Source organism: Pristiophorus japonicus, unplaced genomic scaffold, assembly GCF_044704955.1.
Source record: "Pristiophorus japonicus isolate sPriJap1 unplaced genomic scaffold, sPriJap1.hap1 HAP1_SCAFFOLD_357, whole genome shotgun sequence".
NCBI lineage: Eukaryota > Metazoa > Chordata > Chondrichthyes > Pristiophoridae > Pristiophorus > Pristiophorus japonicus.
Window position 1 is genome coordinate 481 of NW_027253402.1, and position 16,376 is coordinate 16,856.

At 52.7% G+C, this 16,376-nt stretch overlaps 1 protein-coding gene across 1 annotated transcript in view; it reads right to left on the bottom strand.

Moving 5' to 3' along the window:
- Positions 1-476: 476 nt before the first annotated feature.
- LOC139250242 (lysosomal acid phosphatase-like) overlaps positions 477-16,376 on the bottom strand; it is a gene marked incomplete at its 3' end in the record, with an annotated part of 88,699 nt that continues 72,799 nt past the window's right edge. The window contains exon 6 of the mRNA XM_070872744.1: positions 477-563. Within this exon, the coding sequence (XP_070728845.1) occupies positions 477-563 (87 nt within the window). The remainder of the gene's footprint in view (positions 564-16,376) is intronic.

A 16,376-nucleotide genomic window follows, 5' to 3' on the forward strand; every position in this document is an offset into this window, starting at 1 on the left:
GTGAGGAGGGGGAGAGTGAGGGAGGAGTGAGCAGGGGGAGAGTGAGGAGGGGGAGAGTGAGGAGGGGGAGAGGTAGGAGTGGGGAGAGAGTGAGGAGGGGGAGAGGGAGGAGGGGGAGAGGGCAAATAGATAACTGATATGTGGCATCATGAGGTGCGTGTTTACAGTGTGCGATTGTATAATATCCTGCGACCTGTGGTGGAAGAGCTGGCTGATCAGGGGAATGCTGAGTTCAAGTTGCTAAGAGTGAAATCAGAGTGCGCCCTCGGGTAAACAAAGCCTGCCCCATTGAGCAAAGTGCCATTTCCACAGCTGCTCACTGCCTGTGGTGCTGTTGAATATAACCCGCGGTGCGCCGGCTCCGGCTACCTGCAATCCAATGTTGGCAGGTTGTACGTTGGTATGTGTAACTTCCCACCAAGGCTGGCGATAGAAAGGTCGGCAACAGCCCTGGCCCACTCCCACAGGGTACTCACCTCACAGAACAGGGTGTCGTAAACCTTCCACTCATTCTCTATCGTCACCTTCATCTTGGTCTTTTCAGATACCATGTCCAGCAGGTCCTAGACAAGTGACCAGTAAACACATCAGACAGTGTGGCAGTTCATTGGCAAAAGGGTGTTGTACATCAGAGGGAGTGTCCGAGAGGCTCACAGTGCTCACCTCCACCGGCCAAGACCTAGCTCTGTCAAGCCCATGTGGTAGCTGGCCACCACATGTTAAAAAATCCACACACAGGCATCTTCCACCCTTCAGGATGCCATTCAGGACCTGGAATATCAGATCCTTCATTGAAACACCTGTGAACTCATCCCTTTATGGCGTGGAAGCAAGTCATCCTCACTTCGAGGGACCGCCTGTGATGATGCTCACACACACCGTGCCAGACTCAATGTGCTCTCAATAACACTAAAACTTTCTTGGAATTAATACTGACATTCTGAATTAGTGATCACGCCAGTCAGTCAAAGTCACTCGACAGGGAATTAGGTAACCAGGCCAGTCAGTCTCTAGGGAACTAGTACTATACAGGTTACTCGAGACCAGTCAATCGGGAACGAGTGACCATACAGGTCCAGTCGAGGCAAGTCGATCGGGAACTAGTGACCAGACAGGTCAGTCGAGACCAGTCGATCGGGAACTAGTGACCATACATCAGTCGAGACCAGTCGATCGGGAACTGGTGACCATACAGGTCAGTCGAGGCCAGTCGACAGGGAACTAGTGACCATACAGGTCTGTCGAGGCCAGTTGATAGGGAACTAGTGACCATACAGGTCAGTCGAGACCAGTCGATCGGGAACTAGTCACCATACAGGTCAGTCGAGACCAGTCGATCGGGAACTAGTGACCATACAGGTCAGTCGAGGCCAGTCGATCGGGAACTAGTGACCATACAGGTCAGTCGAGACCAGTCGATCGGGAACTAGTGACCATACAGGTAAGTCGAGACCAGTCGATCGGGAACTAGTGACCATACAGGTCAGTCGAGGCCAGTCGATAGGGAACTAGTGACCATACAGGTCAGTCGAGACCAGTCGATCGGGAACTAGTGACCATACAGGTAAGTCGAGACCAGTCGATCGGGAACGAGTGACCATTCAGGTCAGTCGAGACCAGTCGATCGGGAACTAGTGACCATACAGGTCAGTCGAGACCAGTCGATCGGGATCTAGTGACCATACAGGTAAGTCGAGACCAGTCGATCGGGAACGAGTGACCATTCAGGTCAGTCGAGACCAGTCGATCGGGAACTAATGACCATACAGGTCAGTCGAGCCCAGTCGATCGGGAACTAGTGACCGTACAGGTAGGTCGAGATCAATCGATCGGGAACTAAAGACCACACAGGTCAGTCGAGACCACCATAACAGGTCAGTCGAGACCAGTCGATCGGGAACGAGTGACCATATAGGTCAGTCGATCGGGAACTAGTGACCATACAGGTCAGTCGAGACCAGTCGATCGGGAACTAGTGACCATACAGGTCAGTCGAGACCAGTCGATCGGGAACTAGTGACCATACAGGTCAGTCGAGATCAGTCGATCGGGAACTAGTGACCATACAGGTCAGTCCAGACCAGTCGATCGGGAACTGGTGACCATACAGGTCAGTCGAGAGCAGTCGATCGGGAACTAGTGACCAAACAGGTCAGACAAGGCCAGTCAATAGGGAACTAGTGACCATACAGGTCAGTCGAGACCAGTCGATAGGGAACTAGTGACCATGCAGGTCAGTCGAGGCCAGTCGATAGGGAACTAGTGACCATTCAGGTCAGTCGAGACCAATCGATCAGGAACTAGTGACCAGACCGGTCAGTCGAGACCAGTCGATCAGGAACTAGTGACCATACAGGTCAGTCGAGACCAGTCGATCGGGAACTAAAGACCACACAGGTCAGTCGAGACCAGTCGATCGGGAACTAGTGACCATACAGGTCAGTCGAGACCAGTCGATCGGGAACTAATGGCCATACAGGTCAGTCGAGACCAGTCGATCGGGAACTAAAGACCACACAGGTCAGTCGAGACCAGTCGATCGGGAACTAGTGACCATACAGGTCAGTCGATAGGGAACGAGTGACCATACAGGTCAGTCGAGACCAGTCGATCGGGAACTAATGGCCATACAGGTCAGTCGAGACCAGTCGATCGGGAACTAGTGACCCTTCGGTCAGTCGAGGCAAGTCGATCGGGAACTAGTGACCAGACAGGTCAGTCGAGACCAGTCGATCGGGAACTAGTGACCATACATCAGTCGAGACCAGTCGATCGGGAACTGGTGACCATACAGGTCAGTCGAGGCCAGTCGATAGGGAACTAGTGACCATACAGGTCAGTCGAGACCAGTCGATCGGGAACTAGTGACCATACAGGTCAGTCGAGACCAGTCGATCGGGAACTAGTCACCATACAGGTCAGTCGAGACCAGTCGATCGGGAACTAGTGACCATACAGGTCAGTCGAGGCCAGTCGATAGGGAACTAGTGACCATACAGGTAAGTCGAGACCAGTCGATCGGGAACGAGTGACCATTCAGGTCAGTCGAGACCAGTCGATCGGGAACTAGTGACCATACAGGTCAGTCGAGACCAGTCGATCGGGATCGAGTGACCATACAGGTAAGTCGAGACCAGTCGATCGGGAACGAGTGACCATTCAGGTCAGTCGAGACCAGTCGATCGGGAACTAGTGACCATACAGGTCAGTCGAGACCAGTCGATCGGGAACTAGTGACCGTACAGGTAGGTCGAGATCAATCGATCGGGAACTAGTGACCAGACAGGTAAGTCGAGACCAGTCGATCGGGAACTAATGACCATACAGGTCAGTCGAGACCAGTCGAACGGGAACTAGTGACCATACAGGTCAGTCGAGACCAGTCGATCGGGAACTAAAGACCACACAGGTCAGTCGAGACCACCATAACAGGTCAGTCGAGACCAGTCGATCGGGAACGAGTGACCATATAGGTCAGTCGATCGGGAACTAGTGACCATACAGGTCAGTCGAGACCAGTCGATCGGGAACTAGTGACCATACAGGTCAGTCGAGATCAGTTGATCGGGAACTAGTGACCATACAGGTCAGTCCAGACCAGTCGATCGGGAACTGGTGACCATACAGGTCAGTCGAGAGCAGTCGATCGGGAACTAGTGACCAAACAGGTCAGACAAGGCCAGTCAATAGGGAACTAGTGACCATACAGGTCAGTCGAGACCAGTCAATAGGGAACTAGTGACCATACAGGTCAGTCGAGACCAATCAACAGGGAACTAGTGACCATACAGGTCAGTCAAGACCAGTCGATAGGGAACTAGTGACCATACAGGTCAGTCGAGACCAATCGATCGGGAACTAGTGACCAGACAGGTAAGTCGAGACCAGTCGATTGGGATCTAGTGACCATACAGGTCAGTCGAGGCCAGTCGATAGGGAACTAGTGACCATTCAGGTCAGTCGAGACCAATCGATCAGGAACTAGTGACCAGACCGTTCAGTCGAGACCAGTCGATCGGGAATTAGTGACCAGACCGGTCAGTCGAGACCAGTCGATCGGGAACTAGTGACCAGAATGGTCAGTCGAGACCAGTCGATTAGGAACTAGTGACCATACAGGTCAGTCGAGACCAGTCGATCGGGAACTAAAGACCACACAGGTCAGTCGAGACCAGTCGATCGGGAACTAAAGACCACACAGGTCAGTCGAGACCAGTCGATCGGGAACGAGTGACCATACAGGTCAGTCGATAGGGAACGAGTGACCATACAGATCAGTCGAGACCAGTCGATCGGGAACTAATGGCCATACAGGTCAGTCGAGACCAGTCGATAGGGAACTAGTGACCATACAGGTCAGTCGAGACCAGACGATCGGGATCTAGTGACCATACAGTCAGTCGAGACCAGTCGATCGGGAACTAGTGACCATACAGGTCAGTCGAGACCAGTCGAACGGGAACTAGTGACCATACAGGTCAGTCGAGACCAATCAATCAGGAACTAGTGACCATACAGGTCAGTCGAGACCAGTCGATAGGGAACTAGTGACCATACAGGTCAGTCGAGGCCAGTCGATCGGGAACTAAAGACCACACAGGTCAGTCGAGACCACCATAACAGGTCAGTCGAGGCCAGTCGATAGGGAACTAGTGACCATACAGGTCAGTCGACACCAGTCGATCGGGAACTAGTGACCATACAGGTCAGTCGAGACCAGTCGATCGGGATGTGGTGACCATACAGGTCAGTCGAGACCAATCAATAGGGAACTAGTGACCATACAGGTCAGTCGAGACCAATCGATCGAGAACTAGTGACCATACAGATCAGTCGAGACCAGTCGATCGGGAACTGGTGACCATACAGGTCAGTCGAGACCAGTCGTCGGGATCTAGTGACCATACAGGTCAGTCGAGACCAATCGATCGGGAACTAGTGACCATACAGATCAGTCGAGACCATTCGATCGGGAACTAGTGCCCATACAGGTCAGTCGAGACCAGTCGTCGGGATCTAGTGACCATACAGGTCAGTCGAGACCAGTCGATAGGGAACTAGTGACCATACAGGTCAGTCGAGGCCAGTCGATAGGGAACTAGTGACCAATACAGGTCAGTCGAGACCAGTCGATCGGGAACTAGTGACCATACAGGTCAGTCGAGACCAGTCGATCGGGAACTAGTGACCATACAGGTCAGTCGAGACCAATCGATAGGGAATTAGTGACCATACAGGTAGGTCGAGACCAATCGATCGGGAACTAGTGACCAGACAGGTAAGTCGAGACCAGTCGATAGGGAACTAGTGACCATACAGGTCAGTCGAGGCCAGTCAATAGGGAACTAGTGACCATACAGGTCAGTCGAGACCATTCGATCGGGAACTAGTGCCCATACAGGTCAGTCGAGACCAGTCGTCGGGAACTAGTGACCAGACAGGTAGGTCGAGACCAATCGATCGGGAACTCGTGACCAGACAGGTAAGTCGAGACCAGTCGATCGGGAACTAATGACCATACAGGTCAGTCGAGACCAGTCGAACGGGAACTAGTGACCATACAGGTCAGTCGAGACCAATCAATCAGGAACTAGTGACCATACAGGTCAGTCGAGACCAGTCGATAGGGAACTAGTGACCATACAGGTCAGTCGAGGCCAGTCGATCGGGAACTAGTGACCATACAGGTCAGTCGAGACCAATCGATCAGGAACTAGTGACCAGACCGGTCAGTCGAGACCAGTCGATCAGGAACTAGTGACCATACAGGTCAGTCGAGACCAGTGGATCGGGAACTAAAGACCACACAGGTCAGTCGAGACCACCATACAGGTCAGTCGAGGCCAGTCGATCGGGAACTAGTGACCATACAGGTCAGTCGAGACCAGTCGATCGGGATGTGGTGACCATACAGGTCAGTCGAGACCAATCAATAGGGAACTAGTGACCATACAGGTCAGTCGAGACCAATCGATCGGGAACTAGTGACCATACAGATCAGTCGAGACCAGTCGATCGGGAACTGGTGACCATACAGGTCAGTCGAGACCAGTCGTCGGGATCTAGTGACCATACAGGTCAGTCGAGACCAATCGATCGGGAACTAGTGACCATACAGATCAGTCGAGACCATTCGATCGGGAACTAGTGCCCATACAGGTCAGTCGAGACCAGTCGTCGGGATCTAGTGACCATACAGGTCAGTCGAGACCAGTCGATAGGGAACTAGTGACCATACAGGTCAGTCGAGGCCAGTCGATAGGGAACGAGTGACCAATACAGGTCAGTCGAGACCAGTCGATCGGGAACTAGTGACCATACAGGTCAGTCGAGACCAGTCGATCGGGAACTAGTGACCATACAGGTCAGTCGAGACCAATCGACAGGGAATTAGTGACCATACAGGTAGGTCGAGACCAATCGATCGGGAACTAGTGACCAGACAGGTAAGTCGAGACCAGTCGATAGGGAACTAGTGACCACACAGGTCAGTCGAGGCCAGTCAATAGGGAACTAGTGACCATACAGGTCAGTCGAGACCAGTCGATCGGGATCTAGTGACCATACAGGTAGGTCGAGACCAATCGATCGGGAACTAGTGACCAGACAGGTAAGTCGAGACCAGTCGATCGGGATCTGGTGACCATACAGGTCAGTCGAGACCAATCAATAGGGAACTAGTGACCATACAGGTCAGTCGAGACCAATCGATCAGGAACTAGTGACCATACAGGTCAGTCGAGACCAGTCGATAGGGAACTAGTGACCATACAGGTCAGTCGAGGCCAGTCGATCGGGAACTAGTGACCAAACAGGTCAGTCGAGACCAGTCGATCGGGAACTAATGGCCATACAGGTCAGTCGAGACCAGTCGATCGGGAACTAGTGACCATACAGGTCAGTCGAGGCCAGTCGATAGGGAACTAGTGACCATACAGGTCTGTCGAGACCAGTCGATCGGGAACTAGTGACCATACAGGTCAGTCGAGACCAGTCGATCGGGAACTATAGACCATACAGGTCAGTCGAGGCCAGTCAATAGGGAACTAGTGACCATACAGGTCAGTCGAGACCAGTCGATCGGGATCTAGTGACCATACAGGTCAGTCGAGACCATTCGATCGGGAACTCGTGACCATACAGGTCAGTCGAGACCAGTCGATCGGGAACTAGTGACCATACAGGTCAGTCGAGACCAATCGATAGGGAACTAGTGACCATAGAGGTAGGTCGAGACTAATCGATCGGGAACTAGTGACCATACAGATCAGTCGAGACCAGTCGATCGGGAACTAGTGACCATACAGGTCAGTCGAGACCAGTCGTCGGGATCTAGTGACCATACAGGTCAGTCGAGACCAGTCGATCGGGATCTAGTGACCATACAGGTCAGTCGAGACCAGTCGATCGGGAACTAGTGACCATACAGGTCAGTCGAGACCAGTCGATCGGGAACTAGTGACCATACAGGTCAGTCGAGACCAGTCGATCGGGAACTAGTGACCATACAGGTAGGTCGAGACCAGTCGATCGGGAACTAGTGGCCATACAGGTCAGTCGAGACCAGTCGATCGGGAACTAGTGACCATACAGGTCAGTCGAGACCAGTCGTCGGGATCTAGTGACCATACAGGTCAGTCGAGACCAGTCAGGTCAGTCGAGACCAGTCGATCGGGAACTAGTGACCATACAGGTCAGTCGAGGCCAGTCGATAGGGAACTAGTGACCATACAGGTCAGTCGAGACCAGACGATCGGGATCGAGTGACCATACAGGTCAGTCGAGACCAGTCGATCGGGAACAAGTGACCATACAGGTCAGTCGAGACTAATCGATCGGGAACTAGTGACCATACAGGTAGGTCGAGACCAATCGATCGGGAACTAGTGACCAGACAGGTAAGTCGAGACCAGTCGATCGGGAACTAATGACCATACAGGTCAGTCGAGACCAGTCGATCGGGAACTAGTGACCATACAGGTCAGTCGAGACCAATCGATCAGGAACTAGTGACCAGACCGGTCAGTCGAGACCAGTCGATCAGGAACTAGTGACCAAACAGGTCAGTCGAGACCAGTCGATCGGGAACTAAAGACCACACAGGTCAGTCGAGACCACCATAACAGGTCAGTCGAGGCCAGTCGATAGGGAACTAGTGACCACACAGGTCAGTCGACACCAGTCGATCGGGAACTAGTGACCATACAGGTCAGTCGAGACCATGTCGATCGGGATCTGGTGACCATACAGGTCAGTCGAGACCAATCAATCGGGAACTAGTGACCATACAGGTCAGTCGAGACCAATCGATCGGGAACTAGTGACCATACAGATCAGTCGAGACCAGTCGATCGTGAACTGGTGACCATACAGGTCAGTCGAGACCAGTCGTCGGGATCTAGTGACCATACAGGTCAGTCGAGACCAATCGATCGGGAACTAGTGACCATACAGATCAGTCGAGACCATTCGATCGGGAACTAGTGCCCATACAGGTCAGTCGAGACCAGTCGTCGGGATCTAGTGACCATACAGGTCAGTCGAGACCAGTCGATAGGGAACTAGTGACCATACAGGTCAGTCGAGGCCAGTCGATAGGGAACTAGTGACCAATACAGGTCAGTCGAGACCAGTCGATCGGGATCTAGTGACCATACAGGTCAGTCGAGACCAGTCGATCGGGAACTAGTGACCATACAGGTCAGTCGAGACCAGTCGATCGGGAAGTAGTGACCATACAGGTCAGTCGAGACCAATCGATAGGGAATTAGTGACCATACAGGTAGGTCGAGACCAATCGATCGGGAACTAGTGACCAGACAGGTAAGTCGAGACCAGTCGATAGGGAACTAGTGACCATACAGGTCAGTCGAGGCCAGTCAATAGGGAACTAGTGACCATACAGGTCAGTCGAGACCAGTCGATCGGGATCTAGTGACCATACAGGTAGGTCGAGACCAATCGATCGGGAACTAGTGACCAGACAGGTAAGTCGAGACCAGTCGATCGGGATCTGGTGACCATACAGGTCAGTCGAGGTCAGTCGATCGGGAACTAGTGACCATACAGGTCAGTCGAGACCAGTCGATCGGGATCTAGTGACCATGCAGGTCAGTCGAGACCAGTCGATCGGGAACTAAAGACCACACAGGTCAGTCGAGACCACCATAACAGGTCAGTCGAGGCCAGTCGATAGGGAACTAGTGACCATACAGGTCTGTCGAGACAAGTCGATAGGGAACTAGTGACCATACAGGTCAGTCGAGGCCAGTCGATCGGGAACTAGTGACCATACAGGTCAGTCGAGACCAGTCGATCGGGAACTAGTGACCATACAGGTCAGTCGAGACCACTCGATCGGCAACTAGTGACCATACAGATCAGTCGAGGCCAGTCAATAGGGAACTAGTGACCATACAGGTCAGTCGAGACCAGTCGATCGGGACCTAGTGACCATACAGGTCAGTCGAGACCAGTCGATCGGGAACTAGTGACCATACAGGTCAGTCGAGACCAGTCGATCGGGAACTAGTGACCATACAGATCAGTCGAGGCCAGTCAATAGGGAACTAGTGACCATACAGGTCAGTCGAGACCAGTCGATCGGGACCTAGTGACCATACAGGTCAGTCGAGACCAGTCGATCGGGAACTAGTGACCATACAGGTCAGTCGAGACCAGTCGATCGGGAACTCGTGACCATGCAGGTCAGTCGAGACCAGTCGATCGGGAACTAGTGACCATACAGGTCAGTCGAGACCAATCGATAGGGAACTAGTGACCATAGAGGTAGGTCGAGACTAATCGATCGGGAACTAGTGACCAGACAGGTAAGTCGAGACCAGTCGATCGGGAACTAATGACCATACAGGTCAGTCGAGACCAGTCGAACGGGAACTAGTGACCATACAGGTCAGTCGAGACCAATCGATCAGGAACTAGTGACCATACAGGTCAGCCGAGACCAGTCGATAGGGAACTAGTGACCATACAGGTCAGTCGAGGTCAGTCGATAGGGAACGAGTGACCATACAGGTCAGTCGAGGCCAGTCGATAGGGAACTAGTGACCATACAGGTCAGTCGAGACCAATCGATGGGGAACTAGTGACCAGACAGGTTAGTCGAGGCCACTCGATAGGTAACTAGTGACCATACAGATCAGTCGAGACCAGTCGATCGGGAACTAGTGACCAGACAGGTCAGTCGAGGCCAGTCGATCGGGAACTAGTGACCATACAGGTCAGTCGAGACCAGTCGATAGGGAACTAGTGACCAGACAGGTCAGTCGAGACCAGTCGATCGGGATCTGGTGACCATACAGGTCAGTCGAGACCAATCAATAGGGAACTAGTGACCATACAGGTCAGTCAAGACCAATCGATCGGGAACTAGTGACCATACAGATCAGTCGAGACCAGCAAATCGGGAACTAGTGACCATACAGGTCAGTCGAGACCAGTCGTCGGGATCTAGTGACCATACAGGTCAGTCGAGACCAATCGATCGGGAACTAGTGACTATACAGATCAGTCGAGACCAGTCGATCGGGAACTAGTGACCATACAGGTCAGTCGAGACCAGTCGTCGGGATCTAGTGACCATACAGGTCAGTCGAGGCCAGTCGATAGGGAACTAGTGACCATACAGGTCAGTCGAGACCAGTCGATCGGGATCTAGTGACCATACAGGTCAGTCGAGACCAGTCGATCGGGAACTAGTGACCATACAGGTCAGTCGAGACCAGTCGATCGGGAACTAGTGACCATACAGGTCAGTCGAGACCAGTCGATCGGGAACTAGTGACCAAACAGGTCAGTCGAGACTAATCGATAGGGAACTAGTGACCATACAGGTAGGTCGAGACCAATCGATCGGGAACTAGTGACCAGACAGGTAAGTCGAGACCAGTCGATCGGGAACTAGTGACCATACAGGTCAGTCGAGACCAATCAATCAGGAACTAGTGACCATACAGGTCAGTCGAGACCAATTGATCAGGAACTAGTGACCCGACCGGTCAGTCGAGACCAGTCGATCAGGAACTAGTGACCATACAGGTCAGTCGAGACCAGTCGATCGGGAACTAAAGACCACACAGGTCAGTCGAGACCACCATAACAGGTCAGTCGAGGCCAGTCGATAGGGAACTAGTGACCATACAGGTCTGTCGAGACCAGTCGATAGGGAACTAGTGACCATACAGGTCAGTCGAGACCAGTCGATCGGGAACTAGTGACCATACAGGTCAGTCGAGACCAGTCGATCGGGAACTAGTGACCATACAGGTCAGTCGAGACCACTCGATCGGCAACTAGTGACCATACAGGTCAGTCGAGACCAGTCGATCGGGAACTAGTGACCATACAGGTCAGTCGAGACCAGTCGATCGGGAACTAGTGACCATACAGATCAGTCGAGGCCAGTCAATAGGGAACTAGTGACCATACAGGTCAGTCGAGACCAGTCGATCGGGACCTAGTGACCATACAGGTCAGTCGAGACCAGTCGATCGGGAACTAGTGACCATACAGGTCAGTCGAGACCAGTCGATCGGGAACTAGTGACCATACAGGTCAGTCGAGACCAGTCGATCGGGAACTAGTCACCATACAGGTCAGTCGAGACCAATCGATAGGGAACTAGTGACCATACAGGTAGGTCGAGACCAGTCGTCGGGATCTAGTGACCATACAGGTCAGTCGAGACCAGTCGATAGGGAACTAGTGACCATACAGGTCAGTCGAGACCAGTCGATCGGGATCTAGTGACCATGCAGGTCAGTCGAGACCAGTCGATCGGGAACTAGTGACCATACAGGTCAGTCGAGACCAGTCGATCGGGAACTAGTGACCATACATGTCAGTCGAGACCAGTCGATCGGGAACTAGTGACCATACAGGTCAGTCGAGACCAATCGATAGGGAACTAGTGACCATACAGGTAGGTCGAGACCAATCGATTGGGAACTAGTGACCAGACAGGTAAGTCGAGACCAGTCGATCAGGAACTAATGACCATACAGGTCAGTCGAGACCAGTCGAACGGGAACAAGTGACCATACAGGTCAGTCGAGACCAATCGATCAGGAACTAGTGACCATACAGGTCAGTCGAGGTCAGTCGATAGGGAACTAGTGACCATACAGGTCAGTCGAGACCAGTCGATCGGGAACTAATGGCCATGCAGGTCAGTCGAGACCAGTCGAGCGGGAACTAATGGCCATACAGGTCAGTCGAGACCAGTCGATCGGGAACTAGTGACCATACAGGTCAGTCGAGGCCAGTCGATAGGGAACTAGTGACCATACAGGTCTGTCGAGACCAGTCGATAGGGAACTAGTGACCATACAGGTCGATCGCGAACTAGTGACCATACAGGTCAGTCGAGACCAGTCGATCGGGAACTAGTGACCATACAGGTCAGTCGAGACCAGTCGATCGGGAACTAGTGACCATACAGGTCAGTCGAGGCCAGTCAATAGGGAACGAGTGACCATACAGGTCAGTCGAGGCCAGTCAATAGGGAACTAGTGACCAGACCAGTCAGTCAAGGCCAGTCGATCGGGAACTAATGACCATACAGGTCAGTCGAGACCAGTCGATCGGGAACTAGTGCCCATACAGGTAAGTCGAGACCAATCGATCAGGAACTAGTGACCATACAGGTCAGTCGAGACCAGTTGATAGGGAACTAGTGACCCTACAGGTCAGTTGCGACCAGTCGATCGGGAACTAGTGACCAGACCGGTCAGTCGAGGCCAGTCAATAGGGAACTAGTGACCATACAGGTCAGTCGAGGCCAGTCAATAGGGAACTAGTGACCAGACCAGTCAGTCAAGGCCAGTCGATCGGGAACTAATGACCATACAGATCAGTCCAGACCAGCAAATCGGGAACTAGTGACCATACAGGTCAGTCGAGACCAGTCGTCGGGATCTAGTGACCATACAGGTCAGTCGAGACCAATCGATCGGGAACTAGTGACCATACAGATCAGTCGAGACCAGTCGATCGGGAACTAGTGACCATACAGGTCAGTCGAGACCAGTCGTCGGGATCTAGTGACCATACAGGTCAGTCGAGGCCAGTCGATAGGGAACTAGTGACCATACAGGTCAGTCGAGACCAGTCGATCGGGATCTAGTGACCATACAGGTCAGTCGAGACCAGTCGATCGGGAACTAGTGACCATACAGGTCAGTCGAGACCAGTCGATCGGGAACTAGTGACCATACAGGTCAGTCGAGACCAGTCGATCGGGAACTAGTGACCAAACAGGTCAGTCGAGACTAATCGATAGGGAACTAGTGACCATACAGGTAGGTCGAGACCAATCGATCGGGAACTAGTGACCAGAAAGGTAAGTCGAGACCAGTCGATCGGGAACAAGTGACCATACAGGTCAGTCGAGACCAATCAATCAGGAACTATTGACCATACAGGTCAGTCGAGACCAGTCGATAGGGAACTAGTGACCATACAGGTCAGTCGAGGCCAGTCGATAGGGAACTAGTGACCATACAGGTCAGTCGAGGCCAGTCGATCGGGAACTAGTGACCATACAGGTCAGTCGAGACCAATCGATCAGGAACTAGTGACCCGACCGGTCAGTCGAGACCAGTCGATCAGGAACTAGTGACCATACAGGTCAGTCGAGACCAGTCGATCGGGAACTAAAGACCACACAGGTCAGTCGAGACCACCATAACAGGTCAGTCGAGGCCAGTCGATAGGGAACTAGTGACCATACAGGTCTGTCGAGACCAGTCGATAGGGAACTAGTGACCATACAGGTCAGTCGAGACCAGTCGATCGGGAACTAGTGACCATACAGGTCAGTCGAGACCAGTCGATCGGGAACTAGTGACCATACAGGTCAGTCGAGACCACTCGATCGGCAACTAGTGACCATACAGATCAGTCGAGGCCAGTCAATAGGGAACTAGTGACCATACAGGTCAGTCGAGACCAGTCGATCGGGACCTAGTGACCATACAGGTCAGTCGAGACCAGTCGATCGGGAACTAGTGACCATACAGGTCAGTCGAGACCAGTCGATCGGGAACTAGTGACCATACAGATCAGTCGAGGCCAGTCAATAGGGAACTAGTGACCATACAGGTCAGTCGAGACCAGTCGATCGGGACCTAGTGACCATACAGGTCAGTCGAGACCAGTCGATCGGGAACTAGTGACCATACAGGTCAGTCGAGACCAGTCGATCGGGAACTAGTCACCATACAGGTCAGTCGAGACCAGTCGATCGGGAACTAGTGACCATACAGGTCAGTCGAGACCAATCGATCGGGAACTAGTGACCATACAGATCAGTCGAGACCAGTCGATCGGGAACTAGTGACCATACAGGTCAGTCGAGACCAGTTGATAGGGAACTAGTGACCATACAGGTCAGTCGAGACCAGTCGATCGGGATCTAGTGACCATGCAGGTCAGTCGAGACCAGTCGATCGGGAACTAGTGACCATACAGGTCAGTCGAGACCAGTCGATCGGGAACTAGTGACCATACAGGTCAGTCGAGACCAGTCGATCGGGAACTAGTGACCATACAGGTCAGTCGAGACCAATCGATAGGGAACTAGTGACCATACAGGTAGGTCGAGACCAGTCGTCGGGATCTGGTGACCATACAGGTCAGTCGAGACCAGTCGATAGGGAACTAGTGACCATACAGGTCAGTCGAGACCAGTCGATCGGGATCTAGTGACCATGCAGGTCAGTCGAGACCAGTCGATCGGGAACTAGTGACCATACAGGTCAGTCGAGACCAGTCGATCGGGAACTAGTGACCATACAGGTCAGTCGAGACCAGTCGATCGGGAACTAGTGACCATACAGGTCAGTCGAGACCAATCGATAGGGAACTAGTGACCATACAGGTCAGTCGAGGCCAGTCGATCGGGAACTAGTGACCATACAGGTCAGTCGAGACCAATCGATCAGGAACTAGTGACCCGACCGGTCAGTCGAGACCAGTCGATCAGGAACTAGTGACCATACAGGTCAGTCGAGACCAGTCGATCGGGAACTAAAGACCACACAGGTCAGTCGAGACCACCATAACAGGTCAGTCGAGGCCAGTCGATAGGGAACTAGTGACCATACAGGTCTGTCGAGACCAGTCGATAGGGAACTAGTGACCATACAGGTCAGTCGAGGCCAGTCAATCGGGAACTAGTGACCATACAGGTCAGTCGAGACCAGTCGATCGGGAACTAGTGACCATACAGGTCAGTCGAGACCACTCGATCGGCAACTAGTGACCATACAGATCAGTCGAGGCCAGTCAATAGGGAACTAGTGACCATACAGGTCAGTCGAGACCAGTCGATCGGGACCTAGTGACCATACAGGTCAGTCGAGACCAGTCGATCGGGAACTAGTGACCATACAGGTCAGTCGAGACCAGTCGATCGGGAACTAGTGACCATACAGATCAGTCGAGGCCAGTCAATAGGGAACTAGTGACCATACAGGTCAGTCGAGACCAGTCGATCGGGACCTAGTGACCATACAGGTCAGTCGAGACCAGTCGATCGGGAACTAGTGACCATACAGGTCAGTCGAGACCAGTCGATCGGGAACTAGTCACCATACAGGTCAGTCGAGACCAGTCGATCGGGAACTAGTGACCATACAGGTCAGTCGAGACCAATCGATCGGGAACTAGTGACCATACAGATCAGTCGAGACCAGTCGATCGGGAACTAGTGACCATACAGGTCAGTCGAGACCAGTCGTCGGGATCTAGTGACCATACAGGTCAGTCGAGACCAATCGATCGGGAACTAGTGACCATACAGATCAGTCGAGACCAGTCGATCGGGAACTAGTGACCATACAGGTCAGTCGAGACCAGTCGTCGGGATCTAGTGACCATACAGGTCAGTCGAGACCAGTCGATAGGGAACTAGTGACCATACAGGTCAGTCGAGACCAGTCGATCGGGAACTAGTGACCATGCAGGTCAGTCGAGACCAGTCGATCGGGAACTAGTGACCATACAGGTCAGTCGAGACCAGTCGATCGGGAACTAGTGACCATACAGGTCAGTCGAGACCAGTCGATCGGGAACTAGTGACCATACAGGTCAGTCGAGACCAATCGATAGGGAACTAGTGACCATACAGGTCAGTCGAGACCAGTCGATAGGGAACTAGTGACCATACAGGTCAGTCGAGACCAGTCGATCGGGATCTAGTGACCATGCAGGTCAGTCGAGACCAGTCGATCGGGAACTAGTGACCATACAGGTCAGTCGAGACCAGTCGATCGGGAACTAGTGACCATACAGGTCAGTCGAGACCAGTCGATCGGGAACTAGTGACCATACAGGTCAGTCGAGACCAATCGATA